Source organism: Thalassophryne amazonica, chromosome 12 (genome assembly GCF_902500255.1).
Source record: "Thalassophryne amazonica chromosome 12, fThaAma1.1, whole genome shotgun sequence".
Taxonomy (NCBI): domain Eukaryota; kingdom Metazoa; phylum Chordata; class Actinopteri; order Batrachoidiformes; family Batrachoididae; genus Thalassophryne; species Thalassophryne amazonica.
The window spans coordinates 21,366,677-21,387,502 of NC_047114.1; the positions used below are offsets into that span (position 1 = coordinate 21,366,677).

The window sequence follows — 20,826 nt, forward strand, 5'->3', positions numbered from 1 at the left end:
CATGTGTTTCCCATGTTGTTCACGTATTCCCCTTCACTCTGCAAAGTTCAGGTCAAGCTTCTACCCCGTGGGGCGGACCTTCCTTGCAATCCCCATCTTTGCAGACTCGTCGGGAATATGTGTGGTGCGTATGGACTTAAAATGACCTACTTTGCAGACGACAGTGTTGTGTGGGCTGCTGAAGAGAAGGTACTGCTGGCCCACCACCACCAGTCGGCGCCCTGCTTGGAGTGCAGGCTTCAAGCATGGGAGGGCGCCGAGACAGAGAGTGACAGCTGTCACTCGTTTACACCAGCTGTCACCAATCACCTGCAGCTCTACAAAAGCCGGATCATTACTCCACCTCCTCGCCGAGAAATCAACTACCTTTGAAGGTAATCTTCTCTGCTGTGATTATTGTTGTCTAACATTGTTCTGTGTGCAGCCGCATTCCTGTAGATTGAGTCTGAAGCTGGATTGGCGGATAGTGGGAGTGCGACGTTCTTCGCCTCTTACTCCATCCAGGGAGGAGACTAGCAGGAGCTGCACGGGTGAAATTGTGTCTGGAGGTGGAGGTTTTCCTCCTTGAAGACCTGCAGAAAAAGGATTACTGGGTGTGTGGATACACACTCACCATAACTGTTTTGTCATCTTCTGCCAGCAGTACCAGGGTCTGCAACCGAAGACGGTGACCACCTGGGGACTCAGGACTTGGCGGCTCCGGTGTTCTTCAGGCCGTTGGTGGTGGAAGCTGTGTGGGTCCCGGCTCTCCGATCGCCAGAGATCTCCTATCTTCGAGCCTGTCCGCACGTCACCTTGTGTACAATTGGCATTATCTGTGTCTGTATTTAGTTGTGCGATTCACAACATTAAATTGTTACTCTTTGTCTTATCCATTGTCCGTTCATTTGCACCCCCTGTTGCGGGTCCGTGTTACGACCCTCTCCCAACAGACAGCTTCACTTTTGTCACCTGATAAAATGGGATATCAAGCTGTCCGTGCTTCAGTCACTCACAGTCCCATTCTCTCACATTCATACCACAAACACACTTAGTTTCACTTTTGGAATATTCAATTAATTTGCGTCTCTCTAGCTGCTTCTCCTGAAATTTATTTTTACTACTCCTGTATTTCTTAGCCGGATGGGGACTCGAACCCCTCCGCCAAATGTGCCGGCAGGACCGGAGACTCTAACTCCTTCCCCCACACTTTATTACCCAGGTTAACGTATTTTATCCTCACAGGCAGGCAGTAGTTACTTACGTTAATTTGTTGTGCCTCTCATTTGGTTCGGAGGCGTCGTCAATCTACTGCGGCAAGCGGAGGCTGACAGCTATGGTCACCGGCCCGATGGAGAATTCACTCCTCAGGACTTTCTTCAGTGCGCGCTGTCAGCGGTGCATCTCCCTCCGTTCGCTCGAGAAGATCTGTCGACGCCCCACGTTGGGCGCCAGGAAAAAACTGTTGGGTTTGCACCCTGTTTTTAAGAAATGAGAGGCACAGACACTGTAAAGAAACCAGTCAGAGAGAGACAAATATATATATTTTATACTCTGCGCAGAGGAGGAGAACAAGAAGCAGCTTGTAAGTGCTCAGCTCCAAAGCTCTCCTAAAATCCCCTCCTCTGGCCCAGCTTTTTATTTAGTTCATCAACACCCTGCTTATTTCAGCAAGATGATGCCAAGCCAGATTCTGCATATGTTACAACAGCATGGCTTCGTAGTAAAAGAGTGCAGGTACTAGACTGGCCTGCCTGCAGTCCAGACGTGTCACCCATGGAGAATGTATGCCGCATTATGAAGTGCAAAATACAACAACGGAGACCACGGACTGTCGAACAACTAAAGTCATACATCAAGCAAGAATGGGAAAGAATTCCACCTACAAAGCTTCAACAATTAGTGTCCTCAGTTCCCAAATGCTTATTGAGTGTTGTTAGAAGGAAAGGTGATGTAACACAGTGGTAAACATACCACTGTCCCAGCTTTTTTGAAACATATTGCAGGCATCCATTTCAAAATGAGCAAACATTTGCACAAAACAATAAAGTTTATTAGTTTGAACATTAAATATCTTGTCTTTGTGGTGTATTCAATTGAATATAGGTTAAAGAGGATTTGCAAATCATTGTATACCAAATGAGGTAACACCAAATTTTGGTGCCCTGGCTAATTATGTAAAACCAGCTGTCAAGAATTTGGGAGTGATATTTGACAGCTGTTTGAGGTTCGATCAACAGATAAACTCTGTTGTCAAAACAAGTTTTTTCCAGCGTCATCTTTTGGCTAAAATAAAGCACTTCCTTAGTTGACGTGATCTTGAGACGGCCATTCATGCTTTCATCAGCTCCAGACTTGATTATTGTAATGCACTTTATTCTGGCATTAATCAGTCTTCTCTTGCATGTCTCCAGTTGGTACAGAATGCTGCTGCTCATCTTTTAACAAACTCTTGTAGACATGAGCATATTACACCCATCCTGTATTCACTCCACTGGCTTCCAGTTCGTTTTAGAATTGATTTTAAGATTTTAGTGTTTGTTCTTAAAGCTATTTATAGCCTTGCACCGACCTACTTGTCTGAAATTTTAACTTTGCGCACTTACAGTAGTAGTAGGACATTATGGGCATCTGGCCAGCTTTACTTAGATGTTCCGAGGTCAAGATACAAACGCTGGGGTGATCATGCTTTTGCGGTAGCGGGCCCCAGACTGTGGAACAAGCTACCTCTTGAATTATGTACTATTCCTGACCTAGCACTTTTTAAAGACTTATTTATTTAAACTGGCTTTTAACACCTAGTGAGGAGGTGACATGTTCTGTTTTTACGTGCTGCTTTAAAATTTTATTATCTATTGTATATGTGTTTTATTTTTGTGAATTTGTGTTTTTAATGTTAAGTGCTTTGGACACCAGTTGGTGCTGTAAAGCGCTCTATAAATAAATGTTGATTGATTGGTATTCTGTTTTTATTTACATTTTACACAATGTCCCAACTTCATTGGAATCGGGGTTGTACATAATGTTTATGATGCCAACTTAATATTGAATCTTTTTCATTGTGGTTGATTTTGGTTGTGTGTAATCCCACTAACTGTCCTTCATATTATTCCCTTTTTACCCAAGGCCAAAATATGGCCATTAGTATTGCGAACACATTATGACTGTCCATCCTGTCTGTGCTCAGCATAAGTCCATTCCTGTTACTACCAGGGTCTGAGCCCCATTTAGCGCCGGGCTGACTTCTCTTGTATCTAGGATGAGTACTGAAACTCAACTTTAAACAGTCGGTGCTAATTTACTGAGGACCAGAGCTCCGCCCCTTACTCCTTCCAATACTGGAGAAATTAAGGAATCAAATTTAGAGCTCTGTTTCTCCTTTCGAGCCTTGTGTGCAGAGCTGAAGGCAGCTCACTCACTCATGCTCTTTCTATCTTTCTGTTGCACACACCCACACAGAACTGATGATGGCGGAGAGAATTAAACACTCAAACGTGTGCTTGTACTTGACTATTTGTTAAAAGGGTAAGAGAAAATAAAGCATTGTTAATTTAATTCCTAATTTGATTCTTTTACACAACGTCCCAACTTCATTGGAATTGGGGTTGTAGAAGCACCATATTCATCACAAATACTCCATAGACATCACTCTTTTGAAAAAGGCAATTGGCCATTTGAATTTTCAGTAGGCAGCCAGGTAGGGGTCAACTGAAGAATTACACAGGGTTCCAAATTAAAAGAGGCTCCAATCATATTAAAAACTACACCATATTATTTGTCTGATCACAAAGATTCCAAGAAAGTATAGTTTGGACAATCTGTGACTGAATGTTATGGAGTTACTCAAACAAGCCTGCCAAAATGAAGGCATACGAGGTCTTTTAGAAAACTATCCTACCTTTTTATTTTTTTAAAAAACTACATGGCTTTGAATGACATGCGATTACACCAATCATGCTTGAACCCTTGTGCGCATGCGTGAGTTTTTTCACGCGTCGGTGATGTCATTTCCCTGTGGGCAGGCCTTGAATGAGATGTGGTCCAGCCCTCTCAGCTGAATTCCTTTGTTTCACACGCTGCTCGAGACGGCGCGCGTTGCTTTATCAAAATTTTTTCTGGACCTGTGAGGAATATCTGAGTGGACACTATTCGAGAAATTAAGCTGGTTTTCGGTGAAAAGTTTAACGGCTGATGAGAGATTATGGGATGTTTCTGTCGGTGTAAGGACTTCCCACGCAGCGGGACGTCGTGCAGCGCTTCCAGGCGCCGTCGTCAGCCTGTTTCAACCTGAAAACATCCTAATTTAAGGCTTAATTCACCCAGGACATCGTTAGAGAACAGAGAAGATTCAGAAGAGGCCGGCATGAGCACTTGATGCGGACATTCCACTGTTTAAGGACATTTTTTAATGAAAGACGTGCGGGCAAATTAGCAGAGTCGTTTCCGTGACGACTAGGCAAATCTGTGTGCGCCGTGACAGGAAAAACACCTCCGTGTTGAAAACCATTTGTAAAATACAAGCGGCTTTTGATGGCTTTCAACAAGTGAGTAACTGAGAAATTGTTTAACAGCTTGGGCATGTTCCAACTTGCCCGTTAAGTTGTCCAACGGAGGTGTTTTTCCTGTCGCGACCCCCCGTGGTCGGGTCTGGCCCAACATGCGACTCTGCCCGCACGTTCTTTCATTACAAAATGTCTGTTAACAATGGAATGTCCGAATAAACTCCTCATGCTGACTTCTTCTGAAAGTTCTCTGTTCTCTGACGAGTTACTGGATCAACAGAGCCTGAAATGTGGAAGTTTTCAACTTGAAACGGTGAGACGCTGCCGCCTCGAAGCACAGATCGCCGTCAGGCGCCGTTGGCCGTCCTTATGGCGACACTACCAGACCAAAATCTCTCATCAGCCGTTAAAATTTTTACCGAAAACCAGCTGAATTTATCGAATGGTGTCCACTCAGTTGTGCCTTACAGTTTTGAAAAAAGTTTGATCAAACAAAGCAGCAGTCTCTGAGCCATTCCTAAACAATGAAAAAATCGACGAGAGGGTGGGCGACTCCTCACTCAAAGACTGCCCACAGGCGAATGATGTAACCGACAGGCATGAAAAAAACTCTCGCATGCCCACGAGGGTTCAAACATGTCTGATGTAATCACACGTGATTCAAATCCATATGGTTTTTGAAAAAAATAATAAGGTCGGATACTTTTCTAATAGACCTCGTATATCCTCCTCAATCTTGCAGGAGCAGGGGCCATTGAACGGGAGCATTCATTCCTTTACGCAGCAGAAGTATGAGCACCAGGTGACAACAGAGCTGTCCTCAGTCTGGCTGAGTCCAGAAAGGGCCCGGAGTGCTTAAAACGTAAATTCTGTGAAATATGCAACCCTCAAAACAACAAAACTGTGGAGAGACACAAATTCCACTCATGAAACCAGAAGCAAGGTGAGACAATAGAATCTTTCATCAGTGACCTGAAGATTAAGGCAAAGACTTGTCATTTTGGAGACCTGAGAGATGAACTGGTTTGTGACAGCATAGCATGTGGGATCAGGCATGACAGTATAAGAAAGGCTCTGCTACGAGACAATGACTTAACCTTAGCTAAAGCTGTATCAATCTGCCGAATATATGAGATGACTGAGGAGAATACCAAGGCCCTAACCAAGCATCAGACCACTGTCACTACTGTTGATGCAGTACAACCAGGCTCCTATGGGGAATATAACAAGACAATACACAGACCCCAAGCAAGTAAATAAAATGCCAAGACTATTGGGAATTGCAGCAATTGTGAAAATAGCCATGTCACACAGAGAGATAAATGTCCTCCATTTATCCAGCAATGCCATAACTAAACAACAAATAGAATCATTGCAGGAAATGCTGCAAATCCACCCCACATGGTCAAGCTCATGAATTGAATAGATATGTAAAGAGGAACCAATACGTACAAGCAATCAGTGCACCAGTTCGAGGTAGCAGAGCCAGAATATAGTGCAGCTGTTGACACTTTCTATGTAGACGGCGTGGAGTCAATCCTCGGGTGGAGGAACGAGATGAAGGATTTGTTACATTGCTACTACACAACAAGCCAGTTAAGATGAAAGTAGACACAGGAGCAAAATGCAATGTAATATCAAAAGACACTTTCAAACAACTCTCAAAGGGGAAAATAGTGAAATGCAGCAAAACCACCAACCTACACTCAGAAATATTTAACCCTAACCTTTAAGATTTATGTAATTTTATTTATTACATGACAGATTCCCATTTACTTTTTTTTTTTAGATAATTTTAATACAAACCGACCACATGAACCTTACATGATGCATATTCATTACTGTAATAAATCCTATTCATTTGAAATGCATAATCCTCAGCTTTATGTATTTAGTATTAATAAAATGTAATTACTCTAAATCATGATTGGATTCACCTGTGTAAGGAGGTCAAGGGTCAATGAGCTTACCAAACCAATTTTGTGTTCCAGTAATTAGTGCTAAATGTATTCAAATGAATAAAATGACAAGGGTGCCAAAATTTATACACCTGCCTAATTTTGTTTAAATAATTATTACACACTTTCTGTAAATACTCAAAACTTCATTTCACTTCTCAAATATCAGTGTGTTTGTCTGGTATATGATATGTTTAACTGAAATTTCTGATCCAGACAACCAATGATTTATAAAGGAAAATCATGAAAAATGATCAAGGGTGCCAAAACCTTTGTATACAACTGTATATCAGAATTCAGTAATACGCCACTCCTAACCAGTTGATGGCGGTAACGCACCGTGTTGATTTGTAAACCGCCACCAAAATCCGAGGAAGAAGAAGCAGAAGAAGAAGCAGAAGAAGAAGAAGAAGAAGAAGAAGAAGAAGAAGAAGAAGAAGAAGAAAAAGAAAAGGAGGGGTGGGGGAATCCCGCTGCCTGTGGGTTTTACAGAATGACTCTGAATGCATCACAGGACATCTCGTGATATCAAACGAGAGCTAAAAACGGTGTTCACATGGTTCACGTAAGTAGCAGGTTAGCTTTTTGTTTGTTTTGCTAACAGACGGTTTTTGGAATTCCGGCTGAAAGAGAGCTGATGAGATTCAAGTTCAAGGTGAGACTATTACTGAAAGAACATTTGCACATCAACATTGTTGGCAGCTTATCTTATGTTACGTTAAAGTTCAGTATTTCAAAGAAAGAAGCTTAGCAGAACTTGGCTAGCTACAGTTTTACGCTAATAATCATGATGATTTTGTGGACGTTATCAGACGTTCAATCAGAACAGCGATCGTAGTTTTTAATGTTCACCACACTAGTTACACCTTTTGTTGTTAAATACCAAAATCGGGCTTAATAACGTCACTGTCAAAGAAAAAGTAGGAGTATCTGAATCGACTTGATGTTTACACTGCACATTTGATTTTTGCTGCAAACTACAGCGACAGAGACGCTGTGAACAAGAGAAAAGTAGCTTCCTACATGATGAAGTGGTATAGAGCAGTGGTGTCCAAAGTGTTCCAGAAAGGGCCAAGAGGGTGCAGGTTTTCTTTGCACCTACTGACTCCAGCGGGTGATTTTTACTGATGAACTCATCCCACCTGCTCAAAGTGATGTTAATCAGTGAAATCACCTGCTGAAGTCAGTGGCTTGCAAGGAAAACCTGCACCCTCTCGACCATTTCTGGAATAGTTTGGACACCACTGGTATAGAGGGTTTTCATGTGACGTATCGGTCACGTCATTTTGTGTCCAGCGGCCATTCTGGGTGGCCGCTGTGATACGCTACGTGAATTTGGCGAACAATTACAGAAGCTTCAACGTCTGTGTGAAGAAGCCTCACGGCACCGTGGCACTGAGAGAGATCCGCCACTATCAGAAATCCACTGCTACCAGAATTTTATTTTATTTTATTCGGCAGTAAAATTATATAAGAATACAGAAAAATACTGCCAAGGATAACACAAGAATGCTTCCTATACGAATGCTTATTTACATTGTGGTCCTCGAGCACTGAGCTGCTGATCCGCAAGCTGCCCTTCCAGCGCCTGGTGAGAGAAATCGTTCAGGACTTCAAGACGACCTCCTCTTTCAGAGCTCCGCTGTGATGCTCTGCAGGAGGCTGGCGAGGCTGACCTGGTCGGCAGCTTCCTAGTTCACAATATCGCAGTGTGACACTGTCGGCCAGTTTGTTACATCGCCATTAAATTCACTATCTGGTATAAGATACGGATCCACTGAACCAACTGCTACACATCTATCACGATAGATAGCTTTATCTCGAGGATTTAAAGCATCGTAATAACCGTACATTTGCTCCATTTTTCTATCACGCGCCAAGCTCCTTGTAATCCAGAATGGAGACGGCACCTGTCCTACAGCAAATTGGTCACGTGATTGAAAACCCTCTATAGAGGAGGATTTTCATACCAACACTTTATTGTGATTAAAAAAAGTTTGTACAAATGGTACATGAAAGCACAGATCAAAATTAAAATCTAAAATAATAATAATTAAATAGCAATACTAATGACACAATTAATACATAAAACATCCATCCAAAGTTGAAATAATAGAGACTCTGAAGATGTAACTTTTTCATTGCAACGTTGGTCTCTTTTTTTTGTGTTTTGTACCTTTTAATAAACTTTTTGCACAGACTTCGGTGTTGTACCGGCTGTTCTCCTTTTCTTGAAATAATAATAGTTTAAAAAAAAAACATAAAATGCAATTGATAAAAGCACACCACCTAATAAAAGACTTGAAACTTCAGCTACAATTTGCTAGAAGGTACGTCCGAGATGCAAGCTGAGATTTGATCTGTTTTGTTGAAAGAAACTCATTCTCTGTGCCACTCCGCTGTGAAGCTGAGTGTGATGATGCAAAATGCAAAACTTTCCACAATCACAGCCACAGAAGCCTATAACTTCTTCTGGGTTGTCTGGGTGTCTTGATGGCTTTCCTCACTCGTTTCCTTCTTGTACACTCACTCATTTTTTGAAAACTGCCTCCTCCGCACAGATTTCTCATACAGTACTATACTGTTTGTATTTCTTAGACATTACTCTTTTGAAAAAAAACTGATTGGCCACTTGAGTTTTCAGTAGGCAGCCAGGTAGGGGTCAGTTGAGGAATTACACAGGGATCAAAATTAAAGTTGCTCCACTCATATTAAAACTATACCATATTATTTGTGTGATCGTAAATCTTCCAAAAAGGTGTACTTTGGATGATCTATGACTGAATGTTATGGGGTTAAAACTGCAAGAATGGTGACAAAGTCCAATTTCAGTTTGTAAAGGGTTCAAAAGTTAAAAATGCTCCAATTTTGATGGAAAAGTGCTGCAAATTATTGGTTGAGCTCATAGGATTAATAAATGTAATAGTTTTGACTTTTGAATGCCTGGTCTGCAAAGTAAAGGTCAAATAATGTCAACGTCTATTGGATTCTATGATGTAACATATAACATATGTTATGACATGGTCATGTGTATTAGTTTGCATGTTCTTCCCGTGGGTTTCCTCCAGGTACTCTGGTTTCCTCCCACATTTACAGACATGCAGGTTAGGTGAATTGGAATCTTTATAATTGTCCAGGTCTCCCTTGCAAAAGAGATCTTGATTTCAATGGGACTAACCTGGTTAAATGAAATTTGTTAACATGATAACTAAGCATGACACATGGTGCAAACTATTCCTTTTTAATAACTGTATTAACTCATCCAATAATTTGCATTACCTTTTACCAAAATTAGAACCACTCTTGCTGTTTTTACCCCATAACTCCATAACATTCTGTCACAGATAGTCCAAACTATACCTTTTTGGAATCTCTGTGATCATACAAATGATGTGGTATAGTTTTAAAAATGACTGTGGAGTATCATCTATTTTTGACCCCTGTGTAATTCTTTATTGTCCCCTATCTGGCTGCTTATTGAAAATTCAAGTGGCCAATCATTGTTTTGTTTTTTCAAAAGACTGTCTTAATAAGTATGTGTACCAATTTTGGTGCTTGTTTCCAGAAATGAACAACTGTTACAGTGTTCTGTTCCACTAAGAGGCCTCCCCCCAGCACCAGTCAGTAACAGTGCTGTGTTGGCAGAGGAACTGAACAACTTTTTTGCCTGCTTTGGAGTAAAATACCACACAACCTTGCTGCCCTGTAATGCCAGCACCAACATGTTCTTCCTTCAGGAACATGAAGTGAGGTGGGTACTGAGGTCTGCGAACCCCAGGAAAACTGCTGGACCTGACAGTATCCCAGGGAGGGTACTGAAAGCATATGCTGACCAGTTGTCAGGAATCCTCATCACAGTTTTCAGCCTCTCCCTGGCGCACTCCTCCATACCACAGTGCCTGAAGGCTGCCACCATCATCCCCATCCCTAAAAAGACAAAAAAAAAAAAATAGACAGCCTAAATGACTACAGACCTATAGCCCTCACATCTCCAGTAATGAAGGACTGGGAGATGCTCGTCTCACAGCACATACTGCCTACCTGTGATCTTCGACACCCCCCCCAAAACAGATTGCCTACAGAGCAAACCGATCCACAGATAACACCATCACCATTGCACTCCACACAGTGCTGAACCATCTGGAATATGGAAAGTGTTACGTGAGGATGTTTTTTTTTTTTTTTTTGTCAACTACAGCTCAGCTTTCAATAGGGCTGGGCGATATGACTTAAAATTCAGATTGGGATATAAATTGAATCCCTTCACAGTAACAGTATATATCGCAATATAAACTTAAGTGTAAAAATTAGAATGGACGTGTTTCTGAATGGGTCATATAGCCTCTAAGCAAAGCTAAATGGATTAAAATAAACAAATAAAAAACAATAAACAAAAACTGCTATAATTGATTTTGAGCGCCTGACTCTCTGACTTGTTAGACATGTAATTTTGGGCATTGGAATGATCTCATTTTGTCATTCCTGCTTCTGTCCACCAGGGGCAGTGTCAGTTTGTCTGCTCTTGGTGTCATTTTGTCCAGAAAGTCCTCAGAGACCACCCCATGAGTTGATCCTGATTGGCTTAGGTCCACCAATGGAAAAAGGGGAAGGTGTGTTTTGTTCTCTCTCTCTGTCTCTCTCTCTTTACTGTGGCTTTCAGCAAATACGTGGACCAGATATGACAAGCATTATCGTGATTAGTCAGTGGAGTCTAAATCTCTACCATCGGCAAATTTATGTCATGAAGTGGTTAAACCAGATATATCGTCCAGCCCTAGTCTGCACTTACCTCCAGCCTGAGTATGTCTTACAAAGACTGCACAGCTAAAGACAAACAGGCACTACAGAGGGTAATAGGCACAGCATAAAAATGATTGGCTGCTCTCTGCCCTCCTTGGACAATATCTTCAGGTCCCGCTACCTTAGCATGGCCAAGTCCATAACTTTGGACCCCCTCACACCCAGCCAACCAATTGTTAGACCTGTTGCCCTCTAGACATTCTTATAGGTCGATCAAGTCCCACACTACCAGATTACCAGTGGTGGGCACAGATAACCAAAAAATTAACTTCGATAACAGATAATCAGATAACTGAAAAGTTATCTTTGATAAAGATAAACCGATGAACCACCCAAAAATGTATCGGAAGTTACAGATAACCGATAAATTCCAGTATTGTCTCTGGTACATTTGCAACTGTTAACAAGCTGAATATGAGTTTAAACACCACGATCGCTTTGGGAAGCATAAAAAGCAACGACAGACTCAAACGAGTCAGCACTTCTATGCTTGAACATGCTGCCCCCTTCTGGATGCTCCACGGCTACAGCACTGACATGCCCTGAAAGCAGCCACAAAGCCAGGTCTTCTACCAATCACAATGCTCCGGTCAGGCGGGGGTCTTGAAAAATAAAGGCATCCTGATTTATGGTTTTGTGTGAATACTGAGTAGAGTGGTTTCTCCTGAAACTAGCTCACTTCTGTTTGCAGAGGGTAGAAATACGCATCTCTTATGAAACTTACAACAGGTAGGTCTCAACTGATTTTAAATTTTAAAAATGTTTGCTGCTGTTCAGCTCTGTTTACTACGTTATCGGTCTAAAAGTTATCGGACAACAATTCATCGGAAGATAATTAGTCTGATAATGGTTTTTAAAGTTGTCAAAAAAGATAATCCGATAATGAAAATATTATCAATCAATCAATCAATCAACTTTTTTCTTATATAGCGCCAAATCACAACAAACAGTTGCCCCAAGGCGCTCCACATTGCAAGGCAAGGCCATACAATAATTATGAAAACCCCAACGGTCAAAACGACCCCCTATGAGCAAGCACTTGGCCACAGTGGGAAGGAAAAACTCCCTTTTAACAGGAAGAAACCTCCAGCAGAACCAGGCTCAGGGAGGGGCAGTCTTCTGCTGAGACTGGTTGGGGCTGAGGGAAAGAACCAGGAAAAAGAGATCGATCACTAATGATTAAATGCAGAGTGATGCATACGGAGCAAAAAGAGAAAGAAACAGTGCATCATGGGAACCCCCCCACAGTCTACGTCTAAAGCAACATAACCAAGGGATGGTCCAGGGTCACCCGATCCAGCCCTAACTATAAGCCTTAGCGAAAAGGAAAGTTTTAAGCCTAATCTTAAAAGTAGAGAGGGTATCTGTCTCCCTGATCTGAATTGGGAGCTGGTTCCACAGGAGAGGAGCCTGAAAGCTGAAGGCTCTGCCTCCCATTCTACTCTTACAAACCCTAGGAACTACAAGTAAGCCCGCAGTCTGAGAGCGAAGCGCTCTAATGGGGTAATATGGTACTACGAGGTCCCTAAGATAAGATGGGACCTGATTATTCAAACCTTATAAGTAAGAAGAAGAATTTTAAATTCTATTCTAGCATTAACAGGAAGCCAATGAAGGGAGGCCAACACGGGTGAGATATACTCTCTCCTGCTAGTCCCCGTCAGTACTCTAGCTGCAGCATTCTGAACCAACTGAAGGCTTTTTAGGGAACTTTTAGGACAACCTGATAATAATGAATTACAATAGTCCAGCCTAGAGGAAATAAATGCATGAATTAGTTTTTCAGCATCACTCTGAGACAAGACCTTTCTGATTTTAGAGATATTGCGTAAATGCAAAAAGGCAGTCCTACATATTTGTTTAATATGCGCTTTGAATGACATATCCTGATCAAAAATAACTCCAAGATTTCTCACAGTATTACTAGAGATCAGGGAAATGCCATCCAGAGTAACGATCTGGTTAGACACCATGCTTCTAAGATTTGTGGGGCCAAGTACAATAACTTCAGTTTTATCTGAGTTTAAAAGCAGGAAATTAGAGGTCATCCATGTCTTATGTCTGTAAGACAATCCTGCAGTTTAGCTAATTGGTGTGTATCCTCTGGCTTCATGGATAGATAAAGCTGGGTATCATCTGCGTAACAATGAAAATTTAAGCAATACCGTCTAATAATACTGCCCAAGGGAAGCATGTATAAAGTGAATAAAATTGGTCCTAGCACAGAACCTTGTGGAACTCCATAATTAACTTTAGTCTGTGAAGAAGATTCCCCATTTACATGAACAAACTGTAATCTATTAGACAAATATGATTCAAACCACCGCAGCGCAATGCCTTTAATACCTATGACATGCTCTAATCTCTGTAATAAAATTTTATGGTCAACAGTATCAAAAGCAGCACTGAGGTCCAACAGAACAAGCACAGAGATAAGTCCACTGTCCGAAGCCATAAGAAGATCATTTGTAACCTTCACTAATGCTGTTTCTGTACTATGATGAATTCTAAAACCTGACTGAAACTCTTCAAATAGACCATTCCTCTGCAGGTGATCAGTTAGCTGTTTTACAACTACCCTCTCAAGAATCTTTGAGAGAAAAGGAAGGTTGGAGATTGGCCTATAATTAGCTAAGATAGCTGGGTCAAGTGATGGCTTTTTAAGTAATGGTTTAATTACTGCCACCTTAAAGGCCTGTGGTACATAACCAACTAACAAAGATAGATTGATCATATTTAAGATTGAAGCATTAAATAATGGTAGGACTTCCTTGAGCAGCCTGGCAGGAATGGGGTCTAATAAGCATGTTGATGGTTTGGATGAAGTAACTAATGAAAATAACTCAGACAGAACAATCGGAGAGAAAGAGTCTAACCAAATACCGGCATCACTGAAAGCAGCCAAAGATAACGATACATCTTTGGGATGGTTATGAGTAATTGTTTCTCTAATAGTCAAAATTTTGTTAGCAAAGAAAGTCATGAAGTCATTACTAGTTAAACTTAATGGAATACTCAGCTCAATAGAGCTCTGACTCTTTGTCAGCCTGGCTACAGTGCTGAAAAGAAACCTGGGGTTGTTCTTATTTTCTTCAATTAGTGATGAGTAGAAAGATGTCCTAGCTTCACGAAGGGCTTTCTTATAGAGCAACAAACTCTTTTTCCAGGCTAAGTGAAGATCTTCTAAATTAGTGAGACGCCATTTCCTCTCCAACTTACTGGTTATCTGCTTTAAGCTATGAGTTTGTGAGTTATACCACGGAGTCAGACACTTCTGATTTAAAGCTCTCTTTTTCAGAGGAGCTACAGCATCCAAAGTTGTCTTCAATGAGGATGTAAAACTATTGACAAGATACTCTAACTCCCTTACAGAGTTTAGGTAGCTACTCTGCTCTGTGTTGGTATATGACATTAGAGAACATAAAGAAGGAATCATATCCTTAAACCTAGTTACAGCGCTTTCTGAAAGACTTCTAGTGTAATGAAACTTATTCCCCACTGCAGGGTAGTCCATCAGGGTAAATGTAAATGTTATTAAAAAATGATCAGACAAAAGGGAGTTTTCAGGGAATACTGTTAAGTCTTCTATTTCCATACCATAAGTCAGAACAAGATCTAAAATATGATTAAAGTGGTGGGTGGACTCATTTACTTTTTGAGCAAAGCCGATAGAGTCTAATAATAGATTAAATGCAGTGTTGAGGCTGTCATTCTCAGCATCTGTGTGGATGTTAAAATCGCCCACTATAATTATCTTATCTGAGCTAAGCACTAAGTCAGACAAAAGGTCTGAAAATTCACAGAGAAACTCACAGTAACGACCAGGTGGACGATAGATAATCACAAATAAAACTGTTTTTTGGGACTTCCAATTTGGATGGACAAGACTAAGAGACAAGCTTTCAAATGAATTAAAGCTCTGTCTAGGTTTTTGATTAATTAATAAGCTGGAATGGAAGATTGCTGCTAATCCTCCGCCCCGGCCCGTGCTACGAGCATTCTGACAGTTAGTGTGACTCGGGGGTGTTGACTCATTTAAACTAACATATTCATCCTGCTGTAACCAAGTTTCTGTTAGGCAGAATAAATCAATACGTTGATCAATTATTATATCATTTACCAACAGGGACTTAGAAGAAAGAGACCTAATGTTTAATAGACCACATTTAACTGTTTTAGTCTGTGGTGCAATTGAAGGTGCTATATTATTTTTTCTTTTTGAATTTTTATGCTTAAATAGATTTTTGCTAGTTATTGGTGGTCTGGGAGCAGGCACCGTCTCTACGGGGATGGGGTAATAAGGGGATGGCAGGGGGAGAGAAGCTGCAGAGAGGTGTATAAGACCACAGCTCTGCCTCCTGGTCCCAACGCTAGACAGTCACAGTTTGGAGGATCCCAAAAAATTGGCCAGATTTCTAGAAATGAGAGCTGCTCCCTCTAAAGTGGGATGGATGCCGTCTCTCCTAACAAGACCAGGTTTTCCCCAGAAGCTTTGCCAATTATCAATGAAGCCCACCTCATTTTTTGGACACCACTCAGACAGCCAGCAATTCAAGGAGAACATGCGGCTAAACATGTCACTCCCGGTCTGATTGGGGAGGGGCCCAGAGAAAACAACAGAGTCCGACATTGTTTTTGCAAAGTTACACACCGATTCAATGTTAATTTTAGTGACCTCCGATTGGCGTAACTGAGTGTCATTACTGCCGACGTGAATTACAATCTTACCAAATTTACGCTTAGCCTTAGCCAGCAATTTCAAATGTCCTTCGATGTCGCCTGCTCTGGCCCCCGGAAGACAATTGACAATGGTTGCTGGTGTCGCTAACTTCACATTTCTCAAAACAGAGTCGCCAATAACCAGAGTTTGATCCTCGGCGAGTGTATCGTCGAGTGGGGAAAAACGGTTAGAGATGTGAACGGGTTGATGGTGTACACGGGGCTTCTGTTTAGGGCTACGCTTCCTCCTCACAGTCACCCAGTCAGCCTGCCTTCCCGACTGCACGGGGTCTGCCAGGGGGGAACTAACGGCGGCTAAGCTACCTTGGTCCGCACCGACTACAGGGGCCTGGCTAGCTGTAGAATTTTCCACGGTGCGGAGCCGAGCCTCCAATTCACCCAGCCTGGCCTCCAAAGCTACGAATAAGCTGCACTTATTACAAGTACCGTTACTGCTAAAGAGGCCGAGGAATAACTAAACATTTCACACCCAGAGCAGAAAAGTACGGGAGAGACAGGAGAAGCCGCCATGCTAAAACGGCTAAGAGCTAGTAGCTACGCCAAGCTAGCGGATTCCCAAACAGGGAATCCGACACTAGACAGGCTGTGGAGCAGCACAGGTAACGCACGACAACAGTGCTAAAATAAAATAAAAATCCACTAGACAGGCTGTGGAGCAGCACAGGCAACGCACGACAACAGTGCTAAATAAAAATCCACTGGACAGGCTGTGGAGCAGCACAGGTAACGCACGACAACAGTGCTAAAAAAAATAAAATAAAAATAAAAATCCACTGGACAGGCTGTGGAGCAGCACAGGTAACGCACGACAACGGTGCCAAAACAAAACAAAAAACCACTAGACAGGCTGTGGAGCAGCACAGATAACACACGACAACAGTGCTAAAAAATAAAATAAAAATCCACTGGACAGGCTGTGGAGCAGCACAGGTAACACACGACAACAGTGGTAAAAAATAAAATAAAAATCCACTGGACAGGCTGTGGAACAGCACAGGTAACACACGACAACAGTGCTAAAAAAAATAAAATCAAAATCAAAATCCACTGGACAGGCTGTGGAGCAGCACAGGTAAAAATCCACTGAACAGGCTGTGGAGCAGCACAGGTAACACACGACAACAGTGCTAAAAAATAAAAATCCACTGGACAGGCTGTGGAGCAGCACAGGTAACACACGACAACAGTGCCAAAAAACAAAACAAAAATTATCTATTATCGGAAGTGTGCCCACCACTGCAGATTACAAACAACGTCTTCCTCTGGGCCATACGAACTCTGAGCATTTACAGTTCCAACCCTTGACCCCCTGATCACATACGTGTGTATGTGCATTGACTTATCACAGGCTCTAAGACTGCCCCCTTCTACCTCAGTATATGTAGCCTATGTGCACTTTAAGTTCACTGTGCAATTTTAATTTCACTGTACACATTAAATACTGCTACTTCACCATTACACTGCATTGGAAGACTTTTTTTTATCTTTTTCATTTAAATCTTCATACATATTCTCTTATGAGCACATCTGAATCAGTTTTTTCTTTTGTAACATCTTTTTTTTTAACAGTTTTTGAACACAGTTTTTAGTCTGTCTTGTACTTTTTTTTTTTTTTTATAGGACTGAGCACCTAAATTTCATTGTACCTCACTGTGCAATGAAAATAAAGCCTGGTTCTGAGTAATTTTGCAATGGCAAAATTACTGCTTAATTATTTCACTAACATGATTGAAAACCACCTTTCTTATTTATCGGACCGGGAGTGACATGTTTAGCCGCATGTTCTCCTTGAATTGCTGGCTGTCTGAGTGGTGTCCAAAAAATGAGGTGGGCTTCATAGATAATTGGCAAAGTTTCTGGGGAAAACCTGGTCTTGTTAGGAGAGACGGCATCCATCCCACTTTGGATGGAGCAGCTCTCATTTCTAGAAATCTGGCCAATTTTCTTAAATCCTCCAAACCGTGACTATCCAGGGTTGGGATCAGGAAGCAGAGTTGTAGTCTTACACACCTCTCTGCAGCTTCTCTCCCCCTGCCATCCCCTCATTACCCCATCCCCGTAGAGACGGTGTCTGCTCCCAGACCACCAATAACCAGCAAAAATCTATTTAAGCATAAAAATTCAAAAAGAAAAAATAATATAGCACCTTCAACTGCACCACAGACTAAAACAGTTAAATGTGGTCTATTAAACATTAGGTCTCTCTCTTCTAAGTCCCTGTTGGTAAATGATATAATAATTGATCAACATATTGATTTATTCTGCCTTACAGAAACCTGGTTACAGCAGGATGAATATGTTAGTTTAAATGAGTCAACACCCCCAAGTCACACTAACTGTCAGAATGCTCGTAGCACGGGCCGAGGCGGAGGATTAGCAGCAATCTTCCATTCCAGCTTATTAATTAATTAAAAACCCAGACAGAGCTTTAATTCATTTGAAAGCTTGACTCTTAGTCTTGTCCATCCAAATTGGAAGTCCCAAAAACCAGTTTTATTTGTTATTATCTATCGTCCACCTGGTCGTTACTGTGAGTTTCTCTGTGAATTTTCAGACCTTTTGTCTGACTTAGTGCTTAGCTCAGATAAGATAATTATAGTGGGCGATTTTAACATCCACACAGATGCTGAGAATGACAGCCTCAACACTGCATTTAATCTATTATTAGACTCTATTGGCTTTGCTCAAAATGTAAATGAGTCCACCCACCGCTTTAATCATATCTTAGATCTTGTTCTGACTTATGGTATGGAAATAGAAGACTTAACAGTATTCCCTGAAAACTCCCTTCTGTCTGATCATTTCTTAATAACATTTACATTTACTCTGATGGACTACCCAGCAGTGGGGAATAAGTTTCATTACACTAGAAGTCTTTCAGAAAGCGCTGTAACAAGGTTTAAGGATATGATTCCTTCTTTATGTTCTCTAATGCCATATACCAACACAGTGCAGAGTAGCTACCTAAACTCTGTAAGTGAGATAGAGTATCTCGTCAATAGTTTTACATCCTCATTGAAGACAACTTTGGATGCTGTAGCTCCTCTGAAAAAGAGAGCTTTAAATCAGAAGTGCCTGACTCCGTGGTATAACTCACAAACTCGTAGCTTAAAGCACATAACCCGTAAGTTGGAGAGGAAATGGCGTCTCACTAATTTAGAAGATCTTCACTTAGCCTGGAAAAAGTCTGTTGCTCTATAGAAAAGCCCTCCGTAAAGCTAGGACATCTTTCTACTCATCACTAATTGAAGAAAATAAGAACAACCCCAGGTTTCTTTTCAGCACTGTAGCCAGGCTGACAAAGAGTCAGAGCTCTATTGAACTTTAACTAGTAATGACTTCATGACTTTCTTTGCTAACAAAATTTTAACTATTAGAGAAAAAATTACTCATAACCATCCCAAAGACGTATCGTTATCTTTGGCTGCTTTCAGTGATGCTGGTATTTGGTTAGACTCTTTCTCTCCGATTGTCCTGTCTGAGTTATTTTCATTAGTTACTTCATCCAAACCATCAACATGTTTATTAGACCCCATTCCTACCAGGCTGCTCAAGGAAGCCCTACCATTATTTAATGCTTCGATCTTAAATATGATCAATCTATCTTTGTTAGTTGGCTATGTACCACAGGCTTTTAAGGTGGCAGTAATTAAACCATTACTTAAAAAGCCATCACTTGACCCAGCTATCTTAGCTAATTATAGGCCAATCTCCAACCTTCCTTTTCTCTCAAAAATTCTTGAAAGGGTAGTTGTAAAACAGCTAACTGATCATCTGCAGAGGAATGGTCTATTTGAAGAGTTTGTCAGGTTTTAGAATTCATCATAGTACAGAAACAGCAATGGCCTCGGACAGTGGACTCATCTCTGTGCTTGTTCTGTTAGACCTCAGTGCTGCTTTTGATACTGTTGACAATAAAATTTTATTATAGAGATTAGAGCATGCCATAGGTATTAAAGGCACTGCGCTGCGGTGGTTTGAATCATATTTGTCTAATAGATTACAATTTGTTCATGTAAATGGGGAATCTTCTTCACAGACTAAAGTTAATTATGGAGTTCCACAAGGTTCTGTGCTAGGACCAATTTTATTCACTTTATACATGCTTCCCTTAGGCAGTATTATTAGACGGTATTGCTTAAATTTTCATTGTTACGCAGATGATACCCAGCTTTATCTATCCATGAAGCCAGAGGACACACACCAATTAGCTAAACTGCAGGATTGTCTTACAGACATAGACATGGATGACCTCTAATTTCCTGCTTTTAAACTCAGATAAAACTGAAGTTATTGTACTTGGCCCCACAAATCTTAGAAACATGGTGTCTAACCAGATCCTTACTCTGGATGGCATTACCCTGACCTCTAGTAATACTGTGAGAAATCTTGGAGTCATTTTTGATCAGGATATGTCATTCAAAGCGCATATTAAACAAATATGTAGGACTGCTTTTTTGCATTTACGCAATATCTCTAAAATTAGAAAGGTCTTGTCTCAGAGTGATGCTGAAAAACTAATTCATGCATTTATTTCCTCTAGGCTGGACTATTGTAATTCATTATTATCAGGTTGTCCTAAAAGTTCCCTAAAAAGCCTTCAGTTAATTCAAAATGCTGCAGCTAGAGTACTAACGGGGACTAGGAGGAGAGAGCATATCTCACCCATATTGGCCTCTCTTCATTGGCTTCCTGTTAATTCTAGAATAGAATTTAAAATTCTTCTTCTTACTTATAAGGTTTTGAATAATCAGGTCCCATCTTATCTTAGGGACCTCGTAGTACCATATCACCCCAATAGAGCGCTTCGCTCTCAGACTGCAGGCTTACTTGTAGTTCCTAGGGTT

The 20,826-nt window shown here is 41.2% G+C and overlaps 1 protein-coding gene across 1 annotated transcript in view; it reads left to right on the forward strand.

The window, feature by feature from the left end:
- Positions 1 to 6,965: 6,965 nt before the first annotated feature.
- The window catches only part of LOC117521613 (gastrula zinc finger protein XlCGF57.1-like), a 33,320-nt gene continuing 19,459 nt past the window's right edge, over positions 6,966 to 20,826 (forward strand). The window contains exon 1 of the mRNA XM_034182944.1: positions 6,966 to 7,094. Coding sequence (XP_034038835.1) covers positions 7,077 to 7,094 — 18 coding nt within the window. The 5' untranslated portion in view covers positions 6,966 to 7,076. The remainder of the gene's footprint in view (positions 7,095 to 20,826) is intronic.